Source organism: Thunnus thynnus, chromosome 18 (assembly GCF_963924715.1).
Source record: "Thunnus thynnus chromosome 18, fThuThy2.1, whole genome shotgun sequence".
In the NCBI taxonomy this organism is placed as follows: Eukaryota; Metazoa; Chordata; class Actinopteri; order Scombriformes; family Scombridae; genus Thunnus; species Thunnus thynnus.
In genome coordinates this window covers 23,539,418-23,565,658 of record NC_089534.1, presented here as the reverse complement: position 1 = coordinate 23,565,658, position 26,241 = coordinate 23,539,418, and the positions used below count along the sequence as shown (strand labels likewise).

At 39.6% G+C, this 26,241-nt stretch overlaps 2 protein-coding genes across 3 annotated transcripts in view; both read right to left on the bottom strand.

Annotated features, from left to right (window-relative positions):
• Nucleotides 1-7,805, bottom strand: part of esr2a (estrogen receptor 2a) — a 56,558-nt gene extending 48,753 nt beyond the window's left edge. Inside the window, exon 1 of the mRNA XM_067572098.1 lies at nucleotides 7,665-7,805. The gene's annotated coding sequence lies outside the window, so the exon portion shown is untranslated. The remainder of the gene's footprint in view (nucleotides 1-7,664) is intronic.
• Nucleotides 7,806-14,323: 6,518 nt separating this feature from the next.
• The window catches only part of jag2b (jagged canonical Notch ligand 2b), a 53,327-nt gene continuing 41,409 nt past the window's right edge, over nucleotides 14,324-26,241 (bottom strand). For both annotated transcript variants that reach the window (XM_067571798.1, XM_067571799.1), the window contains 14 exons: nucleotides 24,785-24,947; nucleotides 24,521-24,682; nucleotides 24,209-24,322; nucleotides 23,959-24,072; nucleotides 23,607-23,720; nucleotides 22,477-22,593; nucleotides 21,671-21,698; nucleotides 20,963-21,048; nucleotides 19,599-19,712; nucleotides 19,268-19,383; nucleotides 18,273-18,530; nucleotides 18,023-18,154; nucleotides 17,380-17,530; nucleotides 14,324-17,140 (listed from right to left, as the gene is read on the bottom strand). In XM_067571798.1, coding sequence (XP_067427899.1) covers nucleotides 16,611-17,140; nucleotides 17,380-17,530; nucleotides 18,023-18,154; nucleotides 18,273-18,530; nucleotides 19,268-19,383; nucleotides 19,599-19,712; nucleotides 20,963-21,048; nucleotides 21,671-21,698; nucleotides 22,477-22,593; nucleotides 23,607-23,720; nucleotides 23,959-24,072; nucleotides 24,209-24,322; nucleotides 24,521-24,682; nucleotides 24,785-24,947 — 2,199 coding nt within the window. In that variant the 3' untranslated portion in view covers nucleotides 14,324-16,610. The remainder of the gene's footprint in view (nucleotides 17,141-17,379; nucleotides 17,531-18,022; nucleotides 18,155-18,272; nucleotides 18,531-19,267; nucleotides 19,384-19,598; nucleotides 19,713-20,962; nucleotides 21,049-21,670; nucleotides 21,699-22,476; nucleotides 22,594-23,606; nucleotides 23,721-23,958; nucleotides 24,073-24,208; nucleotides 24,323-24,520; nucleotides 24,683-24,784; nucleotides 24,948-26,241) is intronic.

Here is a 26,241-nt window from a genome sequence, read left to right as displayed (position 1 = left end):
TTCGCTGTGTTTTTTCCTGAAGTGCTTTGCCACAATCATGGAATGAAAGTCATGATTTTCAACACACTGCAAATCCACAGTTTGTTCTCTGAAAACATTAAATGCATTTCTTGTTGCTTGACCCAGTGGTGCATTGACTTTGCATTGGTAACCAAATGGATTACACTGCTTTTCTAATGGTTTGTATTACTCTGAAGCACTTTTACCAACATGCTCATTGTGAAAATCCTCACATGCGAAATAGTGTACCCAATTATCATAACCATCCAAACATAAATGATTCATATTGCCAATAATCCGACATTGTAGTAATGTCACAAGAACTTATAACAGGTGAATCTTTAGACTCAGTGAGTTAGTTCACAGATTAAGTGATGATGGTAATCGTTGGTTGCAGATCTACAGTATTTCTAGAAACTCAGACATATTTTCAGATTCAAGATCAAAGGTAAACCTTACATTCAAGGAGCAGGGGCTTCTGTCAAGATTCCCAATTTTGCACCAAAGGTCAATAATCATTCAGGAAGAAAGTGATCATACATGGGTAGGACTGCAACTAACAATTATTTTCATTATCGATTAATCTGCCAATTATTTTCTTGATTCATTGATAATTGGTTTTTTTCTATAAAAAGGTCAGAAAATCATGAAAAATGTCCAACATGATTTCCCATAGTCAAAAGTGAGACCTTCAAATGTTGTCTTTTCATCCAACCAACAGTCCCAGACCCAAAGATATTGAGTTAAAATAGTATTGGAAGTCAACACATTTGAGGAGCTGAAACCTGGCATTTTTGTTTGAATAATTACTTAAACCATTATGCGATTATCAAAATAGTTGCCAAGTTATTTTCTGTCGATCGACTAGGCTAATCTTTGAATTGACTCATTGTTGCAGCTCTAATACAGGGGCAGTCATGTCTGGTCAGGGACCTCTGTTGCATGTCATTGCCTATCTACTCCTCTATACCTCTACACCGATAAGACAATTTGATCATATCACAACGAGATTCCTCTGAAAATCATTAAATAATAATGCAGAATCATAAGGGCCCAACAAAGGTTTTACTGTTGCTGTTTATAAATAATAAATAATAAACTGAGGAACTGGTTACATGGGATGAGCGGTGAAGAGATCCCTGAGATTCTTTTGATTCTACCAATCCTATACTGTTTATCATTAATGAACCTACAACAGAAAGCTATTTACCAAGCTTCCAATCAAGCTTCCAGTGATGAAAAGCTTGATTATCTGTAGTTAGATGCGTTTTTCTTCCGCAACCCCCCTGCATATAATAATTATCAAGTAAAACTGACATAAAGACCTATAAAATAGCAAAATCAGCTTTACTGAGAGCCAGTGATCTTTCAGGGAAGGTGGGTCCATGGCAGGTCATATTACCCCTCCCCCCTGGTCCCAGCAGCAGAGAAACTGTCTGTCTATTGGAGAGGATGCTGCAGCATCGGCCACATGTTCGTCTGCAGGATAAAAGGCCTTCCTTATCAAGTCAGCTGTCACATCGGGCACCTTGCCAAGCAGTAACATCCATCCACTCGCTATTCCCAGCTGTGTCCTTATTGCTCAATGCCAACGCAGAGTCCTCTCATGACCTCGTACAACCTCAATTTAGAGATTTCCTCCACAATCTGATGGCTACCAACACAAATACATAAAATTTAGACTAATCAGTTTGAACAAAGGTGAAATTATTGAGCATCTCTGGTGGGTCCTTACATGAAGGGATGAAAATAGTTGCAACCAAATGCAACGAAGGCCCATGATCCCATAGAGCCTTAATGGATGAAAGGGATTATTGGACCTAAAGAAGGTAATCAATAGTCTTTACGTGGGACTTTCCCTGTAACTTTCCATTATCCTTTCATTTAGTCATTGTAATTGAACTGATTGACTACAGATGGAGTTGACCCCTGATCAGCTGTCAAAGGTCACGCCTGTCAAGTGTCAAGTTGAGAGAATTGATTAAAGGATCGAATGGATTTCTGATTAATTGATTCTCTCCACCTCCCCTCAAACACAGAAAGAAGAAACATTCAAACATTAATCAGCTGGTGAATGCATTGCTTTTTGATATTTTTTGTGATATCAGCTCGGAAAAGTTTAAAATAAAATGGTTTTCTTTTTTCTTTTTAAAAATGTAGGCAGAGCAAGGCCAGTTTGCATAGCACATTTTAACAACAAGGCGATTCAAAATGCTTTACATAAAACATAAAAGGCATCAAGCAACACGAGGCAATATAAAAAGACATTTAAATACCATTAAAAAGAGTTAAATTGGAATTTAAAATAAGCTAAAATAGAACAAAACATAAAACAGGAGAGTAAAAGTTACAGTGCAGTGTAAGATATAAATCAAAAGCCTCAAATTTGATTTAAAAAAAGGCAGCAGCAAACAGAAAAGTCTTCAGCTGTGATTTAAAAGAACAGAGTTGCAGGAGACATGCAGTTTTCTGTGAGTTCATTCCAGATATGTGGAGCATAAAAACTGAACACTGCTTCTCAATGTTTAGTTTTGACTCTGGGGACAGAAAGCAGACCTGTCCCAGACAACCTGAGAGGTCTGGATGGTTCATAACGTAGCAGCAGATCAGAAATATATTTTGGCCCTAAACCATTCAGTACTTTATAAACCAAAAGCAGTATTTAACATCAATTCTTTGACAGACAGGAATCCAGTGTAAAGATCTGATCAAGCAGCAGCGTTCTGATCGGTTTTTTAGGGAGACCTGTAAAGACACTGTTACAGTAATTGAGTCTACTGAAGATATATACATGGACTTTCAAAGATTTTCAAAATCTTGCTGAGACACAAGTCCTTTAATCCTTGATATATTCCTTAGGTGATAGTAGGCTGACATTGTAATTGTCTGAATGTGGCTTTTGAAATTCAGATCTGAGTCCATGACTATACCAAGATTTCTGGCTTGGTTTGTGGTTTTTAGCATTATCAATTGAAGCTCGTTCTTCCTTGGCTCCAAAAACAATTACAGTTTTATCTTTAAATGAATGATGAAATGAAGAAAATTCTGGGACATCTAAGCATTGATTTGTTCAATGCACTTACTCAGTGCTTGTATTGGAACATAGTCCCCTGGTGATATGGTTATGTAAATTTGTGTGTTGTCTGCATAATTATTGTAACATATTTTGTTGTTTTCCATAATCTGAGCCAGTGGAAGCATGTAGATGTTGAACAGAAGAGGCCCCAGAATGGAGCCTTGGGGAACTCTGCATGTCATTTTTGTCTGCTCAGATATACAATTACCTATAGACACAAAGTAGTCTTTGTCCTTCAAGTAGGATTCAAACCAGTTTGGTACTGTGCCAGAGAGTCCCACCCAGTTTTCCACTCGGTCTATTAGTATGTTGTGGTCGACAGTGTCCAATGCAGCACTGAGATCCAATAATACTAGGGCTTGGCGATAATTGAATTTTATTTTCAATTACGATTACGGCTTCCAACGATTATGGAAACAAGATCATCAAGATAAAACGATTACTGTGCCGCATTCCGTTTCGCATGATGTTCTCGTTTTGTCTTATGTTATAATCCCAGCACATCATGTGTCAGAGCAGTCGGACAGTGCAGTGAGAGACAGACAGAGCGGAGCTCTTCCTCACAGAGCAAATATGTCTGAATTTAGCAGTCAAATTTTCAGTGGTGGAAACTGACTTACTTAGATATTTACAGGCTATTTTGTTTTAGTTTCAGTCAGACTTTGGATGCTATTATTTTAGAAACGGGGACACTTCGCTCTGTGTAATGATCTCTCCTTTCATCCAGCCACTTGGTACCATACTTTCTCTGTCTGTAGTTTGTAATTGTGCACATGCTTACTTGTAAAAAGTTGATTAGTAAACTGGTTACGTGTTTACATGGCAGAGAAAATCGGTGTTCTCCAGGGAGTAAAATCTACCTGTGGGAACCAGGTTTCTCTAATCCCATACTCGGATTACAGAAAGCAGGTTTCTCATTCACAGTTAAGAAATCAGCTTTCTAGAGAAAACCAACTGTAACCTGGTTACTAAAGTGCATGTAAACACACTGCAGGATAATACAAGTCAATGATTTCTGTCAAACCTCTTGTATTTCTCAAAGTACCATGATGAATGATCATTTTCGTATCGATCACTCTCCACACAACATGCATCTTAACAATCACTACAATAATATGATCTCAATTATTTTGGTCTGATTTGTTTTATATATTCTATGTTTAGTAGTTTTCAGTAGGTTGTGGAAGTACACTACAACATGGTTAATCTTACTTATTTTGATCTAATTTATTATTGATCTATTTATTATTTTTATATTATTTGTTTAAATATGTGTGTTTATATATTGTGCATTTATTTTATGTATTTATCTCATTTTTTATCATTTATTTTTTATTTGTTTTTCAGTTGAAATTATATTTAAAGTTCAAGGAAATTCGCTATTAAAGAGACAAATTTTATTAAAAAGTTCAATAAATAGGCCTACATGATGTTTCCAAAGTCAATTAGTAATTGTGTTAACTAATTGAGATCTCAATATTGACCAAAGTAATTGTGATTATGATTTTTGCCATCATCTAGCAGCCCTAAATAATACTAACACTGAGTTTCTGCCACGGTCTGTGTTTAAGTGGATGTCATGAAGATATTAACAAGAGCAGGAAGTGCTGTGGTGTGGTCAAAATTCTGACTGGAAAACATCACAACAGTTCATTAACAGTCTTATTGATTAACATTTAATAAGAATAATTTCAGTTTATTTGTTTATTCATCAAATAGGAATGCAACCAACAATTACCTTATCTTGAAATGTCAGATAGGGGACTAATTGTAAAAAAAAATAATAATAAAAATGCCTGTTATAATTCTCCACAATCCAATAAGATGTATGTCTTGCTCTGTTCGATGAATAGTCCAAAATCTAAATGTATTCCATCTATCATCAAGTACAATCCAAAAAAGCTTCAAATCTTCACATTTGAGAAGCTGCAATCAGCAAATTTTTGGCATAATTTCTTACTTTTTTTATTATTTATTATTTAATTTATTTATTATTTATTCAATTATCAAATGTAGCATACTATATTCAATACTTATTCATTCAAATTGTTAAATGTGAAGATCACTTAATTCAGAACTGAACTGAGAACATTTAAGAAATATACTGTAAGGCTGTGTAAGAGGAATGCTGGAAGTTCACGCAAGCGTTTTGCTACCAATAAAATGCCCTTGAGCAAGGCATCAAGCCCATGCACGCTGCAGTTGAGCTGCTCATAAAAAGAGAATTCTGGGCATGACTGCAATAAACTGTTAACATGTGAACAAAAGCTACTGCTGGAAAACATTTCTTCCATTCTCTCTATTTTGTGGAATAAAGTCTCAGTAACTGTGTGGATCAGAGCGATAGAAGAGACATCAGCAAAGTTAAAGTAGGATTATGCTAATATGCTCAATCATTTTCTCTCCAGCATTAGTTTTTGAACATAATGGTTCACCTACACTTGACATGGCTCAAGGCAATAAACATATTTCTGTGACAAGCCCGAACCAATACCGGAATGTGTGACTTTACAAAATCACTCATTCATTATTTGTTAATTCATTATGAATCAAGTGAGTCAAGGCTGAGTCACACAGTAGGGGAAAAAAAATCAGCTCAATGGCTCACTTAAAAAAATAAAAATCTGTGTTTGTAATCCTCACTAGCATTTACACTGCTATGGATGATTACAAAATAATCTCCACTGAAGGTTGCTTGCTTTGGAGCTTTTGATCGTATCACATGTTCTTCAACAGTAGATGAAATTTCCATCAAATTACCATATTTTCTGAGTACTATGCTAACAGTCCGTCAGCTGTGTGACTAGTCTGTAAATGTGTGTTTTTATAAATTAACCTATAAACAGACATGCGTAACAGGTCAAAAATATTCTCGGTGGTTAACTGATTAACGGTTAACCGTTGACATCCCTATTCTTGACCTTTTGATCATATTGCATGATCTTTGCATGAGCTTTCAACCAACATGGACGAGAAGCCCTTAATGTGTTCATCTGTGATTTCCAACAAGTCTTCCAAATGAAATGACAAAATAAGTTGTTGGCCCATGACCTCCAAAAAAACACTGTAAGTGTTTTCTGATCTGACACCCTTATCAACGGGATGATGCTTGTTTAAAAACTGATCTAATCTAACTAATTAATCTTACACAGTTAAGGTTTGGTTAGGTTCAAGCACAAAACCAAGTTGGTTAGGGTTGGAGAAACATCGTGGTTTGGGTTATGATTGATACTTTGTTAGGGTTAGTGGACCTTCTTTGCCATGGTTACAATAACAACAACTTGGTTAAGGAAAAATCATGGTCACGATTAAAAGAAACCAACGTTGACTGTCGGAAGGAAACAGGAAACAAACAGCAGTCTACAATGGTAAAGTCTGATGTTTGTTTAACCATCTGTCCATTTACATGTTTACAGGCACATTCAATCTGTAGTATACACACTTTTTTATCCATCAGTTTTTGCAGTGTTTTTGTATGATAGCTGACCATAGGGAGTGACAGGACACTTTGCTGGAGATATAAGAAAATGCCCTGGGACATTATGGTTACATGGTATGTGGCTTACTGTAAAGCACTAAGCCATTGCTTCTGTGGAAGACTGGCCAAATGTACACAAAGTAATGTCCCATTGATAATACCACCAAAAATACAATGAGGGTAAAGAGCGGGAAAAAAAATTAAGTTTCAGTGATCTAACACATAACTAAAATATTAAAATTAGACATCAGGTTTCCATCACAGTCTGTTTACATCAAATAGCAACCAATTATGTGTTCATTGCTGTTGCTATGACTGTCCACCTACATGTCAACTACAAAACAAGATGCAGCAAGTTGTCTGTTCTCTATGGGATATTGAAAGGTGAGTAGAAACAGATCAACTGACTGTGCACAAAAAAGTAGATTAAGGGTATAATGTTTCTTTTAAACATCCTATCATGTGCTCTTTTCCATGGTAACTTTCAGAGTATTCTGATAACTTACATTTCTTATATATAGGTCTGCTTTGGTTGGGGATGTGAAGATAGACCAATTCACCCAATAAAAAAATAATACTATGGACTACTGTCCATAACAAGGATGAGTGTACCCTACGTCTAGAATACTCTATGCATGTAACAAAACCAGTGGCCTGTGATAAATACATAAATGTCAAGCAGCAAATACTGTACAATGTCAATACAATGTTAGAAAGCTGGTTTACAGCATGCCATTAGAAAAAACCCCAAAACAAGAGCAACAACTTGGGGAAAACATGCTGCAAAATCAGAATAACGCTGTAAATCAACAGCATGAAAACACTATAATGCACCTGCCAAATAACAACCAGAGGAGAAATAAACTCAGCCACTGCTAAATTTGCATTGGCATCACAATCAATATAAAATGCAAATGCTGCCCATGAAATGGCAGCAATAAAACTGCTAAAATAAGCAGCAAAGACAGAAGCACAACTGCCAGAGAACAACTAGACAGTCATTGTTAGCTTACAGACAGCTCACTGATATTTCCAAGCCCATAAATACGACTGAGCAGAGCCAGGACATTGACTTTGACATTGAATTTAGCACAAGCAGCGTGTACTTACACTTAGTGAAGTTGGTGAAGTGAAGTGAAGCATCTCAGCAGAAAGTAAATCCAGCAGGACAGGCAACTAAATGAGTAGTAAGCTAGCTAGCAGCATGTCATCATAAATGTGATTATTTATTTGAAGCAGCAGTGGTCGCAGCATGTAGTAAATCAGCCTAGCATAGAAAAAGAAATGACAGCACTCTGACAGCTTAAATAGGCCGCTCTTTAGCAAAGGGTGCGTTTGTTTATTTGTTGCAGGAATACAGTATGTCACGTGACCTGGCTCACAGCCCTGGTTACAAAACATTTAACAAAAAGATTACACCTTCACAAGCAGTGTCCTGTTAAACAGACAGATAAAGTTTCATTGTTGTTGGCAAAGAATGAGTTTGTGTTTTTAAAAGTTATGAATGTAGAGCTGCAACAATTAGTTGATAACTCAATTAGTTGTCAAATATATTAAATTAATTGGCAACTACGTTGATAATCGATTAATGGTTTGGAGATAAAAAAAAATCTCCAAATTCTCTGGTTCCAGCTTTTCCAATGTGACTATTTTCTGGTTTCTATGACAGTAAACTGAAAATCTTGTTGTTGGACTGTTGGTTGGGACAAAAGAAGACATCTGAGGACGTCTTCTTGGGCTTTGGCAAAGAGTGATCGACATTTTTCACAATTTTCTAGACCAAACAACTAATCGATTAATCAAGAATAATTGACAGATTAATTGATAATGAAAATAATCAGTTGCATCCCTATATGAATGCAATATTTACCTCCATACTTCAGATAACGCTACTCTCTCAGAGCCACTACACACTGTCACTTTGCACAAATACTCAAGCTTTTAGTTGTTTTTTTTGTACTATACATACTGTAACATGTTTCGGTGTAGCTCTTGAGGGTATTTTACACTCCCTAATGTCACTCAGGCTGGGAGAGGTGCAAATTGACCTTGCATATCACTGCGCAGGGTGTTGGGTTGCACTGCACACTGTCACTTGAGCGTGTACAAACAGACATGCATGGAATATGTAGCAGCAAACATAGCAAGGAAAACTACACGATAAGATCTCGAAAAGGCACAGTTTCATGCACACCATCTTTCCATCTGTCTGAATGTCAACGTGCTATATGTGTGTGTCATATATATGCAGGATATACAGTGTGAGCTTCATGAATATGTACTGTATGCGTACAAGCATGCATGCATGGACAAGGACTCCTGGTAGATGTATGGAAGTAGATGCAAATTCATAGTTTGTTTACCATCCTTTGCACTTTGACCTTTCCTTGTGTTTTGCAAAATCCAACATGTGTGTTTTGAAAGACTCCCATCCCATTCCCCCATCCCTGCATTATAGCAAGGAGGGAACAAAATCCAAGTCCATTAAAGGTGACATTTTTAGCATTTTTTTAAACATCAATATGTCATTTTCAGATTAATAGTTATTCTTTGGTACTTAAATCATGGTAGAAATTATTTGTGGTGTCTATATCAGAAGCAATATTGTTACTGTTCCATGTATCAAGTTAATGCCATGTATGTCTGATACAAGAAAATAGATAATACATTGCACTCAATATAGAATTTAAAGCTTAAGATTTTTCTTAGGGAACCCAAAACCCCAAAGTTTTATGAAAAATAAAGTAGCCACCGCACTTGCTACTGTAGGTATGATAATTACTATTTTTATGGTTACATTCACACAAAAGACAGAGAAGAAGAGCATATGTTCTGATGATAACTATTAAAATAACATTAATTCATGTGCCACTTTTATACATCGTCACTTTTCCTGTAAACACAATGCCATCTGCACCATCTCCTCACATTATCTGCAGATATAAATGTAATACATTTCTACATTTATCTCTCTTAAGTTTTCTGAGCTGTATCCAGTTACCCTTTGTAGTGCAACATCTCAGTTTATCCTCACAGATCATGTAAGTCACATTTGTTTATCTAGACACACACGCGCGCACTCGCTCACTGACTCACTAAGCAGTTGTCCCAGAAAACCTGCCATGACACTATTGCACTCCCCCCTGCACCAGCCATCAACCATACCCTCCCCTCTGCCAAGTTAGTGCCCACCCCTGCAGTGCCAGCCAACACTCCACTCCTCCACCACACACACACACACACACAGACACACACCCAAACACACACAGCCAGTACACCGTGGCTTGTTCCACTGCCTTAGTCACCCCACAGTGCCAGCTGCAGCCCGCTGTCCACCAGCACGTGCAAGCCTGATGTCCCATAAGGGGCATGTTTTGTGAGTGTGTGTGTGTGTGTGTGTGTTTAAAGGGACGGAGGGCTTAGCCTAAAATCCTGTCGCCCAGCTGCTTCCACTGTCAGATGGTCCCAAAGACCCACATCAACAGATGTACAGAGCAGCCACAGAGAGCAGGGGCACACACAAAATACCATCTCACAGTCAGTCAGTCTACTGCAGTCTGCTTGTGTGTGCAGGAAATGCACATGTGTATAAAAGAGACTGCAGCCTTCTCTGCTTTTATCAAATAAATGAAGCCATCACGTCTACGTTTTACCTGTTTACTTTCCTTGTGAATGCTTTCAGCCATTTTGAGCTCTGGGTAGTAGTACTACGTGTTTACATGCAGTGTACTTAGATGTCCTTGGCTGTTGTGAGGAGCCACTTCTGGAATCTGGTATCAGTTTACTGATGCAGTCTGGGATCAGTGGGGGGGGTATTGATGCTGACAGGCACAAAGGCAACTTGGCATCACACCCCGACCACCTAACCATGAAATATATGAAATTAATGGTTTTATCTTTTGTGAGTAGACGTAGCAGAGGAATTGAAACAAAACCTAAATGTTAACTTAAGATACATGGTTGATGGGATTTAAAACAAAAGTTGGTTAAATTTAGGTCAAGTCAAATCAAAAAACGTTTCAAATGTTTCTATTCGGTGCTTAGGATGTTTCAAGGAGGAAATGCAAGCTCCATATATAGTCGCTAAGATTTAAATATCATGCTTGACGAACATAGACTTCATTATAAGTTCTTTAGCTCTTGTCTGAGGCATTTTGTGAAATGAATGAAAATCAAAAATCTGACACTTACACTAATAGTCCTCATGTTGTAAACCCCACTTTCGTGTCATCTCTTAGCAAGTTTAACTCACAGCCACTTGAAATTGACCGAAAATACCTCTAACTCTTGATCCAGGGCTCCAACCTATATGGCCAAAAGTATGTGGACACCCGAACATTTCACCTCCAGTCTTCTGTGAAGGTTTCCCATCAGATTTTGGAACCTGGCTACAGGGATTTGCTCCAATTCAACTACAAGCACAATAATGAGGTCAGCCACTAACGTTGGTTGATAAGGCCTGACTTGCATTCAGCATTTCAGTTAATCCCAAAGGTGTTGGATGTGGTTGAGGTCAGGATTCTATGTAGGCCAGTGAAGTCCTTCCACACCAAACTGGGAAAACCATTTTTTATGGACTTTGAAACAAAAAGACGAGATCCTCAAACTTTTGCCACAGATAAATAAACACACTGTTGTCTAAAACATCATTGTATACTATAGTATATTTCTTCTATTGGAACTAGGGGCCCAGCCCAAATTATAAAAAATAGCCCAAGACCAAAGGAACACAAAAACTTTGGCCATATTGTACAGAATATCACAATAATTGGGTTCAGAATTAGAATCAGCATCACATTTAACTTTATTTCTCAGTAGTGTAGCCTTAGCTTGGTGGTGCCACAATCTGACCAGTTAAGTCGCCAATAAATGCTGGACATTTAATATTATCACTGTTACTAGTCAGGGACTGGACCTCCATCCTATGTTAGCATTGATACCTGCATAATGTTATATTAATGCTGATGTGAGCACCAGACCAGAAGTATTTCTGCAGAGACAAAAGATAATATTCTGATGTCCAAGTAGTTCATTTTCATCACATCTCTATCAGTATCAAATGATGCTATATATAATGACTATACGACCAAAACCTTTTACTGTAAATGATTTTGCAGTCATCCATATACAGCTAATATACAACATTATCAGCTCCTCTCATCTCCACCACTTCGACAAAGCTGCGTAAGTCGATCCGGCCTTTCCGACAGAGGAAGGTCCCATTAGCACCAGTCAGGGGTACCCAAGGGATTCAGTGGGAAAAGTGTCCCTCCCCACCCCACCCGGCATCATAACATTACTCATGAAACATTCACATCTTTATGTGGCCAGGATGATCACGCCAGCCTCCCATTGGCGGAGACCGGATCGGCCCAGAACAGGAGATGAGGTTCTTATTGGTGTGGCGAGAGTGATGGCAGGACGGCGAGGAGGCTGGTGAGGATATTGGATCGATCCATCCAGCCTGTCCTCAGCTCACATAGACGAGGGCAAGGGCAAGTGCTGCAGGCGTTCACAGGTTTGTAATTCTTGAAGAGGTAGAGAGTTCAACTTTGATTTGCTGTGTGCACAAATATAAGGCACAACAAAAAAATTTACAGTTGAACTATTAAGCTGAGCAGAGCTACATTTCACTTCCAGCTCACTTTTATTGTGTAGGCAAAGTGTTTAAAGGGTCAGTTCACTCAACTTCCCAATACATTTTGTCACTTAGCCTTGGTGGTTTCCATGCAGATAGTTTTGCTTTTATTTGCCCAAGTTTTGAAATATCTGTCTCAGATTTCTGCCCTCACCCCAATATACCCCTGTTTTGTTATCTCTTCACTAGTTACCAGTCAGGTTTAGAGTTGATTTTTAAAGGGGATGTATCATGCACATTTCGAGGTCTATATTTTTATTCTGGAGCTCTACTGAAATATCTTTCCATGATTTACAGTTCAAAAACTCCTTATTTATCTTTTACTGACTCTTTATGCAGCTCCTCAGTTCAGCCTCTGTTTGAAACAGACCATTTTAGCTCCTGTCTCTTTCAGGCCTCTCTCTTGATGAGCCAGCTCTGTTTTGATTGGCCACCTGCCCCTCGGCAGACATCTGGAGGCTCAGGAGGCTACGTAAACAAACAATAAATGTTATTATTCAATTCAAGGATCCAATTGAAATATGAAGATGGACAGCCCATGGAACAACCTTAGCAACAAAGGCTACAGAACAGACGGCTGTTTGTGGGCATGTGCGAACAATGTGATATCATCACGAAGAGGAAGTAGCAGTGACTTTGCAAATTGAAGGTTGAATCCCTGGCTTTTGACTTGCAGGGAGCATTTTTACATATGTTCACCTCAAGTTTTAGAACTTTGACCATGTTTAACAAAGACATCCACAGTATAAAAGTAACAGAAAAAGCATGATATGCCCCTTTTAAGATTTTACTGATTACAATTTATGCACTTCATGGACTAGTCATATTGCTGAATTATTGCTCCCCTGTGAGTGAGAACGCAGCCTCAGATCTTCAGGCAGAAGTCCTCTGGCTGTTTATGTCCTGGCTCAAGGCTTTTGCAGTCAGGGACTCTCAGCTATAGAAAGATGTGAGGTTCGCAGAATCAGTGACATCTTTTAAATCACTTCTTAAAACTTACCTTTTTAAAGAAGACTTTTATTAACCGTAACCCAAAGTTTTCCAGTTCCACAATGTTTTATGTGTTCTGTTTTTACTGTTTTTATATTATTTTATTGTATTCTCTATTCCTTTAATTGCTGGATTTCATGAAAATATAGTGCTGAATTTCTTAACTTTTGCTTTTTCCAATGTAAAGCACTTTATAATGCTGTTTTGAGTTTTATTTTTGAAAAGCACCGAATAGAAACATTTGAAACTTGCTGCAGCTTCCAAGGTCAAGATTGAACTGTCAATCTATAACTGTAACCCTTACATACTGTTCATATTCTGACCCTTCACAGTACCTACTCATAATTAGTCTCTATACCATACTTCTGAACCACAAATCTGTTTTTCATTCATTAATACCTCACCACTAATAAATGGGTGATTAATCCTTAATTAAGCTTTCAGAGAGCAGAGACAAGTGTATTCTTTTACCTCTTACACGGTTTATGAAGAATAAAAACATTGACACACTATATTATGGTCTTATGCTACATAAAATAGGAGAACATAACAGCCATAATGATGATAATTAATGTTAATGAATGCAACAACAGTTTTGAATGGTGATTTCTGAATATAGGTCAAATTTAGCCTGGAACATCCTTGATGTACAAGAATGTGTATCAGCTGCACAAAAATAGAGGAGCTGAAATATTTCAATGTTTTGTTTATTTTGGTTATACAATTTCAGGCTAAAATAATGGTGTTTAGGCTGTTTATACGGCTCTCAAATGTAAAAAATGGGTCAAATTTGACCTGAGTAGTATGTAAGTGTGTAAGGGTTACGCAAATATGGAGGGAAAGTACTAAAAGTGTTTAAATAATGGTTAATTAGTTTGTACATGTATTATTCCATGACACCTGAGCAAGTTCCATCTGCTTATGAAGGCTGTGTGACATGGTCGAAAGCTCCAGAACAACTGAGTTAGTGGAACTTGAGTTAAAATTCTTGTGAGTCAAGATTTCTTCTCATAACGTGGTTTGGTGTGGATGTCCAGCACACCAGTCTCCCATTGGCTGATGCTTCTTGTACATTAACATGTCTGCAGTGAGGATGCTTTTCCAGTGTTACTGTATTGTAAACCAAATATTACAAGCATGATCAAGATGTGTCAAAACTGCTTTAATAAATAACTGGGATGATTATTTAGAACAATGAAACATCCACTAAAAGAATGAAAACCTTTTCTCTTTGTACAAAATGAACTTATGTCCCTTGTAGAATAAAATGTATACAATATGCGTATTCAGCTTTTAACACCAGCAGTGATGCATCTTTAATTCTTTATTTTGCTGCGTCCCATTTACAGAAAATATGATGGTGTAAAATTGTGAGACAAGTCATTTTGAACTGAGTTGGTAACTTAAAAAAAACAAAACAAAAACAAAACACACCTGCATGAGGCACCTGAAACAAAAGGGTTTGTGACAGGTTTAGAAATGGTTGCGGGGGAAAAACTTTTTAAGGCTCTAATGTTGGCAGCTTTGCAACGCCGCCCCAAAAAGCTACTGTTGAAAATTTAACTGAATCATGATTGACCGACCAAAACTGATGCTTCTACTAGAAAGAAAGTAAGTTAAAAAGGATTAAAGCATAAAAGGGTAACTAATAACTCCATCAAATAAGGTAGAAGAAGACAGCTGCTCCACTCTCTATGGACAAAACACCCCAATTAGTTACATCACAGAAGGTGGCAAACCACCTGCTGTGACATCACTAATGGGGGAGTGGCCATAACAGCAAAATGTTTGAAAGTTTCAGCATATAAAGAGCAATGCAGCAGCAGTCTGACTTTATTTTGTAGTATATTTATGAAACCTATTTATCTACCTGTTTTCTTTACAACAAAAATGAGTATAAGTACTTGGGATGGATTTATTTGCACCCAAAAAAAAGACACACAGATTTTGCTGTCCAGCTGCTGCTGATTGAGAATAACGTGCTTAATTTAATCAAGCTGATAGAAGAAATACAAAATTAAAGTGTGAAGAGAGCTGAAGAGTGAGATCAGATCTATTAATGATGACTGTTTAATCATTAAAATTGCAAGTGAAAGTAGCAATATTTTAGCCTACGGGCATAATCGTGCATCACAGATTTACTTTGCGTATATAAAAGCACTAAAGAAACAGTCACAACTGTTGACGTGACTGGGAAAGGAAATGCTTCCCTGTGACAAACCATTTATAAACCCTTCAGAAATTCCTTCATAGGTGGTACCTCATTGTAAAGGTTCTTAACTGTGGAACTTTGGATATGAAGTGTTATAAAACCTGCCTATTTCGACTGGCATAAATAAAAGGAATGGCATTGTAAAAAAAATAAAAATAATATTAATCATAATAATAATAACAATAATAATAATAATAATAATAATAATAATAAAAAAATGTGTGACTTGTCTTTAAGTTACTTATTTCAAATATACACAGCGACTCCTTTAGTATTTACACATATGTACAGAGTATTCATTTCTGTTTTGATCAAATACCTTGAATGGCGTTGCTGTGAAATTGAACTCTTTAAATGTACATTTATATCCCTTTGAGATTTGAGAACAAGGAGGTCAAACTGGGCAGCGCGACTTGGAGCCTCCACAGGGCTCTTAGAAAGGCACTTGCTACCAACTCAAATACTGCAAAAAATCCTCAAACAGAGCTTTCAGCCAAGACAACTGAGAGACAGGAGAAAAAAAATGGAAGGCCACATAGTAGGCACTGGGGTCTCTGTCCCCTCTCCCCTCCAGGCCAAGTGTTTTGGTAAGGCTGGCGCATGACGGCCACAGGTATCGGTGGGCAAATCTGGAAAGAGCTGAAGAGAGAGTAACGGGAGGGTTTTCTCTGTTACTGTGGCTGCAACAGTCCATTTCCCTCAAAACCCTTCCTCTACTGTCCCTTTATTTTGTATCTGCCCCCCGCCCTCCCCCCCCCACAGACACTAAACAGGAGCCCACTGACAATTTAACAAAATCATAATAATCTGTAAACAAACAAAATCTTTATACAGGTTGTTTTTTTTTTTCTCCTTTTCGATGATTCATCGTTTCTTAAATGGGACAAATCCATAAACAAAAAAATTGTGGAGGGCTTCTTTTGCCTCCTGAAAAATTGTTACATTTCAGCTCCTTCTGTACATAATTAAAGAAAAATAAGTGAACAGAAGCGAAAAGAAAAAAAAAAAAAGATGTTCACTGTGCTCTAGCCTCCTGAATCAAAAATCGTTTCAGGTGACTGACAAAAACATGAAAACAAAGCAAAGAATGGCTTATTAAAGCACAAAGCCTTTTTTTCTTTCCAAAAGTAGTCCAAAAAAAAAAAAAAAAAGAAAAAAAGAATAGCGACAGCCTTGCAGCTTCTCTCGCTTTCACTTCGCAAGTCCTTTAAATTTCTTATACACAATGGTCTCTGAGGTCTTTTTGACCAGTCAAGACGGCACTGACATTTTTCCAGCGGTTGTCTTTGGGGCTGTAGCCTGGGGTCCGGTGGGGCGCTTTGAGGGGTGAACTGGAGCTGTGCATGGTACAGATCACTCCCTCACTGGACTGCACTGCAGTCTTAGAGTACTTATAAACTGGCTGCTTTCCTGCCTCTGCTCCGCCACTCTCCTCCTCGAGCTCAAGCTCGCCTTCCGTCTCCTCCTCCTCCCCTTCATCACACGTCCGATAGGAGGGGCCCATGAGCTTTTTGCGCTCCTGTTCAGCCTCCCTGTTGCTTTCTTTCAGCTGCTGTTGGTGATGCTGCTGCTGACGTCCCACGACGAGCCGGAGAGGCTCCCACTGGTTGTTCACGCTGTCGTCGGCAGCTGATCTCACGTTCCTCTCACGCTCTTTTCTCCGTTTACGCGTCCACCAAACACATACAATGATGCAGAAGAGGAAGAGCAAGCAGAAGACAATACATAGTAGAGGCACCAGGTAGTCTGTTAAAATCAAGATGTACATGGGAGGAGAGGTTGGAGAGGGAGAGAAAAGACAAGAGTGAGACATGAATCAAACATCACTTCCAGGCAAAATTCATGACTCAAGTTGTACAGAATAACTATGACATATTCAAAAGGTAGATTTTTATTGCACATTAACTAGTGGTAAGTCACTAATCAGGGAATGAAAGGAGCCCATAACAAATCCTTGTGGGCCACCTTTGTTAATTATTACTCACCCACTGAGGGGGGCATGACTTGCGTTTCCACTTTGACCTCAATGACTGCCAACATTATGGTGCTGTTGTGCCGCTTTGACAAGGTGCCCACTATAGTGTTGGCTGTTTCTTGGATTAGGCTGTGGTCTGGTAGATCCTCTGGCTGGAAAGACTAAGAACAAAATCAGAGAAGAGGGAAGAGATGAGATATAACAGCTAGGATCAGGCTTTAAGTTGACTCCCAACCTCTCAACTATTTACATCTTATTCAAGTCAATGTGTCATTTCAGCTGAGACATCAATCTTGTCATCTAAGCCTGAGCAAGAATGAGGATAAATACATTTCCCAAAATGTCAAACTATTCCTTTAACTTTAACGTTACTTTTAGACATATGAACCTGCAAATTCTAATTTAATGCAAGAGGCTATGAGAGCAGGTATAGGACTGAATAGCTTGCATAAGTGGCCACAGAGCAGTTTCGGAGAGCAGTCTTGCTTGGGGACACTTCTGAGTTAGTTGTCCCAACCAACTAAAACTATGCCAGCCAAACTGGGATAAAGAACTTCTTGCAACACTGTGCTTCTCAGATGAAATTGAGAAGTATTTGGTGATACTGCTTAAGAGTATGGCTGACAAAAACAAAGTTTGGATCATTCACTTACTATAGCTACTTCTACAGCATCCTGATTCGAACGGGAGAGGTCACAGAGCAGGAGGAGGGCGTGGTCTTTTGCCAAACCTCGGGTGTCAGGAAGATACCTCAGCTCAAAGCAGATATTCTCCACGGTTGTTCCCTAAGGGGAAACACACATATATACTGATCAGCAACAATATGAAAAGCACTCCTGGAAAATTGTCAAAGACTGCAAGACTGGAACAAAAAAAAAAAAAATGTGTGAAGAGATGACTCACTGGTGGTACTTTGTCTCTGTTGAAAACAAGTGTTATGCGGCCACAGCTGTTGTCCAAATGCCCACTGTTTGGCTGGCACTTGGTGGTTGCTTGTGGAGGTGAGGTTCTTGCCATGGAGCAAACCCCCCACTGATGGCAAGGAGGAGTAAAGCATGTGAGGTAGCTGTGCTCCACACATGCCCGTCCAGCTGGGCAGGACTGCTGTCTCTGGTCCTGGCCTGATGACTGGAGCCGGCAGAGACGACGACCACACACCACCTGGTGTCACAGGGTCAAAAATATTCACATGAAACCCTGTGTAACATTTATATTGGCATTATCCTGCATGTTGCATTATCATGAAAACTAGCAAATGCTGGGTATCACCTCATTTAGGGCTGCAACTTGTGATTATTTTCATCAGCAATTAATCCACTGATTATTTTCTTGATTAATTGTTTGATAAAATGACAGAAAATGGAGAAAAATGTTAATCGTAATGTCCTAAAACCCAAGAGGACGTCTTCAAATTACTTGTTTTTTTCCTAACAGCAGAAGAGACACATTTTTTTAGTTTACTATTATGCAAGACAAAGAAAAACAAGCACTGATTATTCACCATGACTCAGATGATTGATTTTTAAAAAACAGACCTCGTCTTTTTGACCAAACTGCACATTTTGTCGGATTCCTCAACATGCTTTAAAATGTTACATAATCATGGATTTTATGACATTTTAGCTTCAGCATGTAATACATACTACATACAGTGTAGTGAAATAGTATAAAAAAAGCCAAACAGTAAATGGAATTGAACACATATTATGGCACCTACTTTGGGAACAACTGATCTGAGCAACTGATCCACCATGGGATCAGCAGCTGAAGGTCCTCTATCTGGGCACTGTTACTGCTTGTTGTTGTTTTTCCTTCGCTCAGACAATAAACCGAGTGATTGTGTGTATGTGAAGAGCGTCAGATATTTGCTGGCAGTGTGTTTAGAAGTGCCATGTTACCTTTGAACAATCTACTTTGCCGTTGATGCAATGGCAGCTGTTGCACTCTTCCTCCCAGCGGCTGCCGTGCGGAAGTTGCAGCCCAGCATAGTGACAAGTCTTCCCAATTCCTATGACTATACATAGAGACAGAAAAGAGACATATTGAACTTTAATGACAGGAGGTCTGCAGTAGTAAGTGACTTAATGAAAGGATCAATCAATACACCTAAAATTCCGCTTTAATGAGACGATGAGTCCAAATTTGTGTACATAAACAACAAGATGGAGTGAATTATTGAGTAAATTTGAAGACTTGAATGTGCAAGGCAGAGGGAAGAAATGTATTTACACTCTTGGCATCGGGTTCCTGTTCTTCCAAGCGGACAAATGCAGCGGAAACCATTGATCTCGTCCACACAGGTGGCTCCGTAGGCACAGGGTGAAGACTGGCATTCATTTATGTCTGTAAGAGAAAGATTTGGGTTTAGAAAGATTTATTAGCCTTCTCTGGCTCATGACCCTTTATAGCTAAGTAATTCCTACTTGTGACCCCTTGTCACTGGTTGCATATGTTTATGGGCTGTAAGCATTAGATGTTCACTTCTCAGAGTAAAGGCCTGAAGAGGTAAAACATTTTAGGTTTGAGAAAAGCCAGAACATATGGACCACATTTTCTTTGGTAGGAATGTTCTTTCTTTCCATTTTGTTCCTTCTCCCATATTTTGTCAATCATCTCATCACCCTTTAGATTTATCTTGTGATCCCTTCGGTCTAACCTGACACGCCAATTGGTTTATTACGCGGAACCATCTGAGAAGTCGTCCTTGGAAAAGGGTGGGAACTACTTGGCAGGTGTTTGGATGAACCATCTGTCTATCGCTGTCTATCACAGGCTAACTTCTCGCTGTCGTCACACCTAAACCATGCCTGTAGCTGCCTGGAGTTCCTCATAGGACACTGATTGGTCCGAACCACCGTTGGTTCAGCCACAAGCGCATAACTTGAAGCCTGAAAAGATGGATTCTTGTGTTATCTCGTGATCTTGCGCAATCAGCTGACTCGCAAGGTAACCTTTGGTCCAGTTTGGGCAAAATAACACCACGAAATCAATTATTGGATAAAGCCAGGTGCTGTACGGCTTGAATCAAATCTAATTTCTTCTATACGTGAATAACAAAATTGTACATGTTTAAAAACCAACCCGGCTGTTATTTGCACAGCTCTTTGAACGACACTCTCCTCATCAAAATCACTGGGGATACCGCTCATTGTTGTCCAGATTTCACACGAACACAGTCTGGATGAGAACACTCAAATTCAAGCCTGACAGAAAAGGTGAATGCTATCCGGCCAAAACAAAAGAGCAGAGAAGAAGAATTTTAGGGTCACTGGGTAATTTGTCTTCCGTATGTTTGTGTGGCTGTGTGAGTATGGAGGAGGGACGACCTCTGACCCCTGAGGCGTTAAAGGACCTAGAAAAAGGGAGAGGGCGGCGTCCCGGTCTTGCATTTGTCAATGTGTCCATCTCCTCCTCGCCCCCGCCTTTTTACTTTGTTCCTTCCTTCCTCCACCTATCCATCCTCTTAATCATACCAGGTTGCCATGGCTACATTATGGTCTTGTGAATCAGGATTTTTTGATTCAAAATGTTTTAGTTGGGGTTTTTGCACTGCATCAGAGAGCGTGTTATATATAAAGTATGTCATTACTCACTGATTCGGCAGTCTGGTCCTGCAAAACCAGGTGCGCACTCGCAGCGGAACCAGTTGACTCCGTCCACACATATACCGCCATTGTAACTGAGAAAAGGAAAGAAATAAAAAACAATTAGATGAGGCTGTACAAGAGCCACATCCTTTCCAGCTGCAACAAAGCACATTGTGTGTGTGTGTGTGTGTGTGTGTGTGTGTGTGTGTGTGTGTGTGTGGGAGTGGGAGTGGGGGACACAAAGCTCAATTCAACTCATCAATATAAGCCTCCACCTTTCAGATGCTAATAGGCGTGTCCAGTCCCTCCCCTCCCCTCCTCATGCCTCTCTTCCATTCCTCCTCAAAGCCCAGCTTCCCCCCCCTCCAGGTCGCACAGGAAGAATGGACACGTACACTCCCCCCCCCCCCCCCCCCCGCCTCTCCACCCCCCACCTGCATTCACCATGGGGTAGGTGGAACTCTTGTCCTCCTCCCCCTAAAACTCCTACCTCTTTCTGTCCTATTCAATATCCAAGCCTCCTCCTATGAGAGATGCCCCTTTGAGGCTTGATTTAAGGACAACTTCCACTGCCTTTAGCGGCCCTTCACCCCCTCTCCAGCCTGCGAGGTCTGTGTGAAGTGTGGAGAGGAGGGAGGCAGGGAGACGCGGATAAAAAGGGGGGAAAGGTTTGGCTACGCCACAGGAGTGTGTGAGGCAGGAAACGCTACATACCATGGATGAGGATTGCAGTCGTTTGTGTCTGTTGAAGAGAACAACAAAAAAAAAGGAGACATTTAGTGTTGAGCTGTTACAGCGCCATTGTCTCATTTTTTGATCACCTACCTAACATTGCCTTGCTACATATTGTTAACTTTAAAACCTAATACAAGTTTTCATTTTGGTACCTTTAGTTTGTCTAGAAGATAGGGTGTTCACAAAACATGATCATCCTTTGACATTTGTAGGTTTTCTAGTGATCTTGTATCAAAACAAACATAAATTCCTCTTTTATTACATCTACCAAGATCATAAACTGGTAATGTAATGCTAAAAAATCACATCCAGACTGAGCCAGTCAGTTTTTTCCTGATCAGAATATTTAAGGAGTTGCAGTAAATGATGGATTTCACAACATTTGTTAAGTCTCTGTATTACACAAATACTGCAGTCGCTTTACAGGAAAATTCCTGCATCCATCCAGGTTGACCCATACATACATGTATAATATTTATAACTTGTGATATTGCAACTAAAGCTCTTCATCTGGGTGTGGTGACACGCAGGCAGAATCAACAAGCACTTTTAACATAATTTCAGAATTCAAGAAGAATGAAAATAATTCAAAACAGTCAAAAAGGAATTTTTTTTTCTGTCACAATGTTGAAGTTGCATTTTCAGAGAGTGTTTGAGGAGTTCACTCCGGCTGATCAACACTGTTACATCACATCAAAACAGGATATGTGAGCCTTAAAAAGGCACCATGAGCAGATATCAGAGAGATTTCTGTATTACATGCAAAGCTACATAGAGAAACCTACTTTGGTCACAGGTGGGGCCTTCCCAGCCCTCTTTGCAGATGCAGGTGAAGGTATCTCCTCCTCCCACACAGGTTCCACCGTTCAAACAAGGACTGGAGGCGCATGTGCTGTTCTTGGCTGTGGGAAGAGAGAGGAAGATCACAGAGGTGCACCAGATTGTTAAAAATCAAAAATAGCTTACACATCCACACACCAAACTCACACAGTAAATAAAAAATGACAATGTTAATGCTTTTTGCAGCAACTACATGCAACTGTAACCTTACTTGACCTGACGTTTTGCACTTATCTATTAATCTAGATAGAGTACTTTATTAATCACAAATGGAAATTAAAAGACCTTTTAAATAATGCCTGTGGACAGATACCTGTTTGAAATAGTAATATAGTTAAAACACAATGCTACTTGCTGCCTGGCAGTCAGTGTAAACTACTTATAATCACGGTGGATTGTTTGATCACATACTTATTTCACATGACACAGTGAATGTCTGTGTAAAGCCCTTCACCTGAATTGATTTAAAAGCCAAATTTAATCTGTATAAGTATGACTGAATATGAAAAAAAAGTATGATTCTGGGTTTCAATGGAGTTTTAGTTAAATTAGTCTGGTCCCAGACGCTCACATCTCCTATTTGTTCAGCAGTTCAAATAGGTCTGGTGTTGTGCCAGTTGATGTGTATTTCAGCCAGTTGGAGAATTAGTTGGCCAATTAAGGGCAACACGAAACTGTCTAACATGAACACAAGGTTAAATGAATGAATGACTTGTCAAAGATCCAACTGCGATCAAAAGGTTGTCTTCTGAAATAAATTTGCGGTTTCTATTAAGCGTGCATGGTGAATCATCAATGCTGATTTCTAACCGCCATGCACCTTCATGTGATGAATGTATAAGTGCGCTCTTTCTTTTGAATGAATTAAATGAAATAAGACGGCGATAGTCAAACCCTTTCATTTCAACCTGCCTTAACTTATTTAGACACTAAAAATTTGGAATTCTTTGGAATCTTCCTTCGACAATCTAATTTACAGATACACGAAAACGGATGTATTTCACATTCAGCAACTCCTGCAGCAAGCACGGGCCGCCTTAAATCTGAATATATCAATGCCATCCCGAGGCCTCACCTGTATTGCATGTGTTTCCTCCCCATCCAGGTGGGCAGGCACAGCGGAAGGCATCCACGTGGTCGTAGCAGGTGCCTCCATTACTGCAGGTGGTTGGGTCACACTGGCTCTCGCCTGGCCCGAATAACAAGAAGAAACACCGAGGTCACACACACACATAATCTTCATATGACTAACTATTTGTAGCACTAGTAAAAAAAAAAAAAAAAAAAAAAGCTCTTGTGATCTGCTTTACACATCTGAAGATGTTATAGTTGTCAAAACATATAGAGATGTATAGCGTGGTGAAGCTGGGGCCGCTGCAAGCTATGAACATAAACACACACATTAACACACAGTCGACATAACTCACGGGAATGGCAGGTCTTGCCCTTCCAGTTGTCGGCACACTCGCAGTAGAAGTCGTTCAGCAGGTCGACGCAGCGTCCGCTGTTCTTGCACGGGTTGTGTCTGCACTCGTTGACATCTGAGGACGGCAGTGAAGGGACGTTTACATGATTTGAACTTTACCGAACTGTGTTCTTATGCTCTACGTCAGGCTTGACTTTTTGTATAAAATGCTGCAAAGATGAATAACTGCACTGAATCATGTTGGAACTTACTGAGGTCGCAGAGTTTTCCCTCCCAGCCGTCAGGACAGAAGCACTGAAAGGAGTTCACTCCATCGATGCAGGTCCCTCCATTTCTACATGGGCTGTCGATGCAGTCGTTAATATCTGAAATAGTAAGGAGGAGTGTATACAACTTAGAGGAGTGAAGACCAGAAGAAACCTATCATTGTCTGAAAATGTCTTAAAATCTTTTATATACAACATATTAATGAATCGCTGAAATTAGTTTTAATTTTTGGACTTCAGCTGTTGGTGTGATCTTTAAGAAATATTACAGATCTCAAACCAAGAGCCTCTACGTACTCTCGTGACAGTAGATGCCACTGAAACCCGGATCGCAGACGCAGGTGAAGTTTCCCACTGGCTGGCTGATGCAGCGTCCTCGAGGACCACAGACGTTAGAAGAAATGTGCCGCACTCCAGCCGAGTCGTTGGTCGCTACAGCAACGGTGCAGCTGTCGATCACTGCAAGGAAATAAAAAACAAGGTTCAAATTCTTTACTTTTCTTCGTCACACTACAGTAGTCTGTTTCATAGTATTTCGTCATTACAGTTGTCTCCTGTCACCTTGACAAGGGGTGGTTTGGCAGTTCTCCTTGAGCCGTTCACAAGTCTTTCCCTCGTAGCCTTCAGGACACGCGCAGTAGAAGTCCTGGTCCATGCTGTGGCACTTGGCCTCATTCTCACAAGGGTTTGGATCACAAGCATCAGAAGGGGACCAGCTAGGGATCTAATGAAATCAAGAGGTGAGGAAAATAGTGTTTACAATTCAGGCAACAAACGAGAACAGAAAATTAAAGATTCCACTTGCTGTAAAGAGGAACTTAACACCAAATCCACTTTTTCAGTTAGCAAATTGTGTGTACAGTCACCTTAGTACACCATCTACTGATCACTGTCCCGTTCTGTAGTCATTACAATGAAAGTTATTCTCCTTGTTCCACAGAAAATCCAGTAATTTTGTCCTCTAACCTGCCCCCCCATGACAAATTGCATGGCAACATCACATTGAACTCCCCTCGCATGCTCAACATCTCGCTGACATGAATACAGAAATCAACTGTTATCAGTGTGGACAATATGGAGTTGCAATTTGAGACGATGTGGAGAAATTGAGAGTGTGCAACTGAGAAGAAGCAGTATAATAACAACTACCACCGCTACTTGTAAGCTAAGTAGTTTACAGTGTTGATCCTTGTTATAGAGTTAGTGGCAAATTTACATCTTCCCTACCCCTCATATTCCCTAATTTGTCACTCCTCTGCTGCTGCTGCTGCTGCTGCTGCTGAACCCTCACTAAGCTAAGATAGCAGATCAAATGGCTCTGAACCACCATCTGATCATTAGATCATTAGCGAAGGTGGAGACTTGGGTGACTTAAGTTGCGTTTGAATGCATTTCATGAATTTGTTTAAGGGGGTTTTCAAGCTAAAACAGGATATTAAGTTGTTCTTTCACTTTTGCTATGAATCTGCATCTGTAACTTGTAAGCTACTGCTGCTACACCACACACCATCACTGCACTAAACTGCTACTTTTAGGGATTATTATGACAGTAAAACAAGCAAAGTCAAATGATCAATGGAGAAAGGAGAGCTAAAGTCTGCGTAGGTGAGCGGCTTAGCTTGGCTCAAGCCAGCGCCGCTATTCAGAACGAATCAAAGGTAAGTGGACGAGCAAAGTAAGCCTCAGAAACCTTCCCTAAGCTCATCAAGGGAATCCACGCTTTTGGTTTTACATCTCTGCGCTGCTTAATCTTAGAAGATTATTCTGAGACAGACGCATGGCAGAGGAGAGAGTGAGAAGCTGAGCAGACACGAGAAAGATAAACGCATTGTGAGAGCAAATATTGACTCTGGTCCAACATCATGCAGAGCCACAGTGAATATAATAAAGATAAATCATCTGTCATGCCACTAGGACACAGAGGGAACCACCCGACTAGAGGCCACGGTGACATCTTTTGCCCTTTCTACTCGCTGCAATACAGAGGTTGGAGTGAAAATCCTCCAGTTTATGTAAAC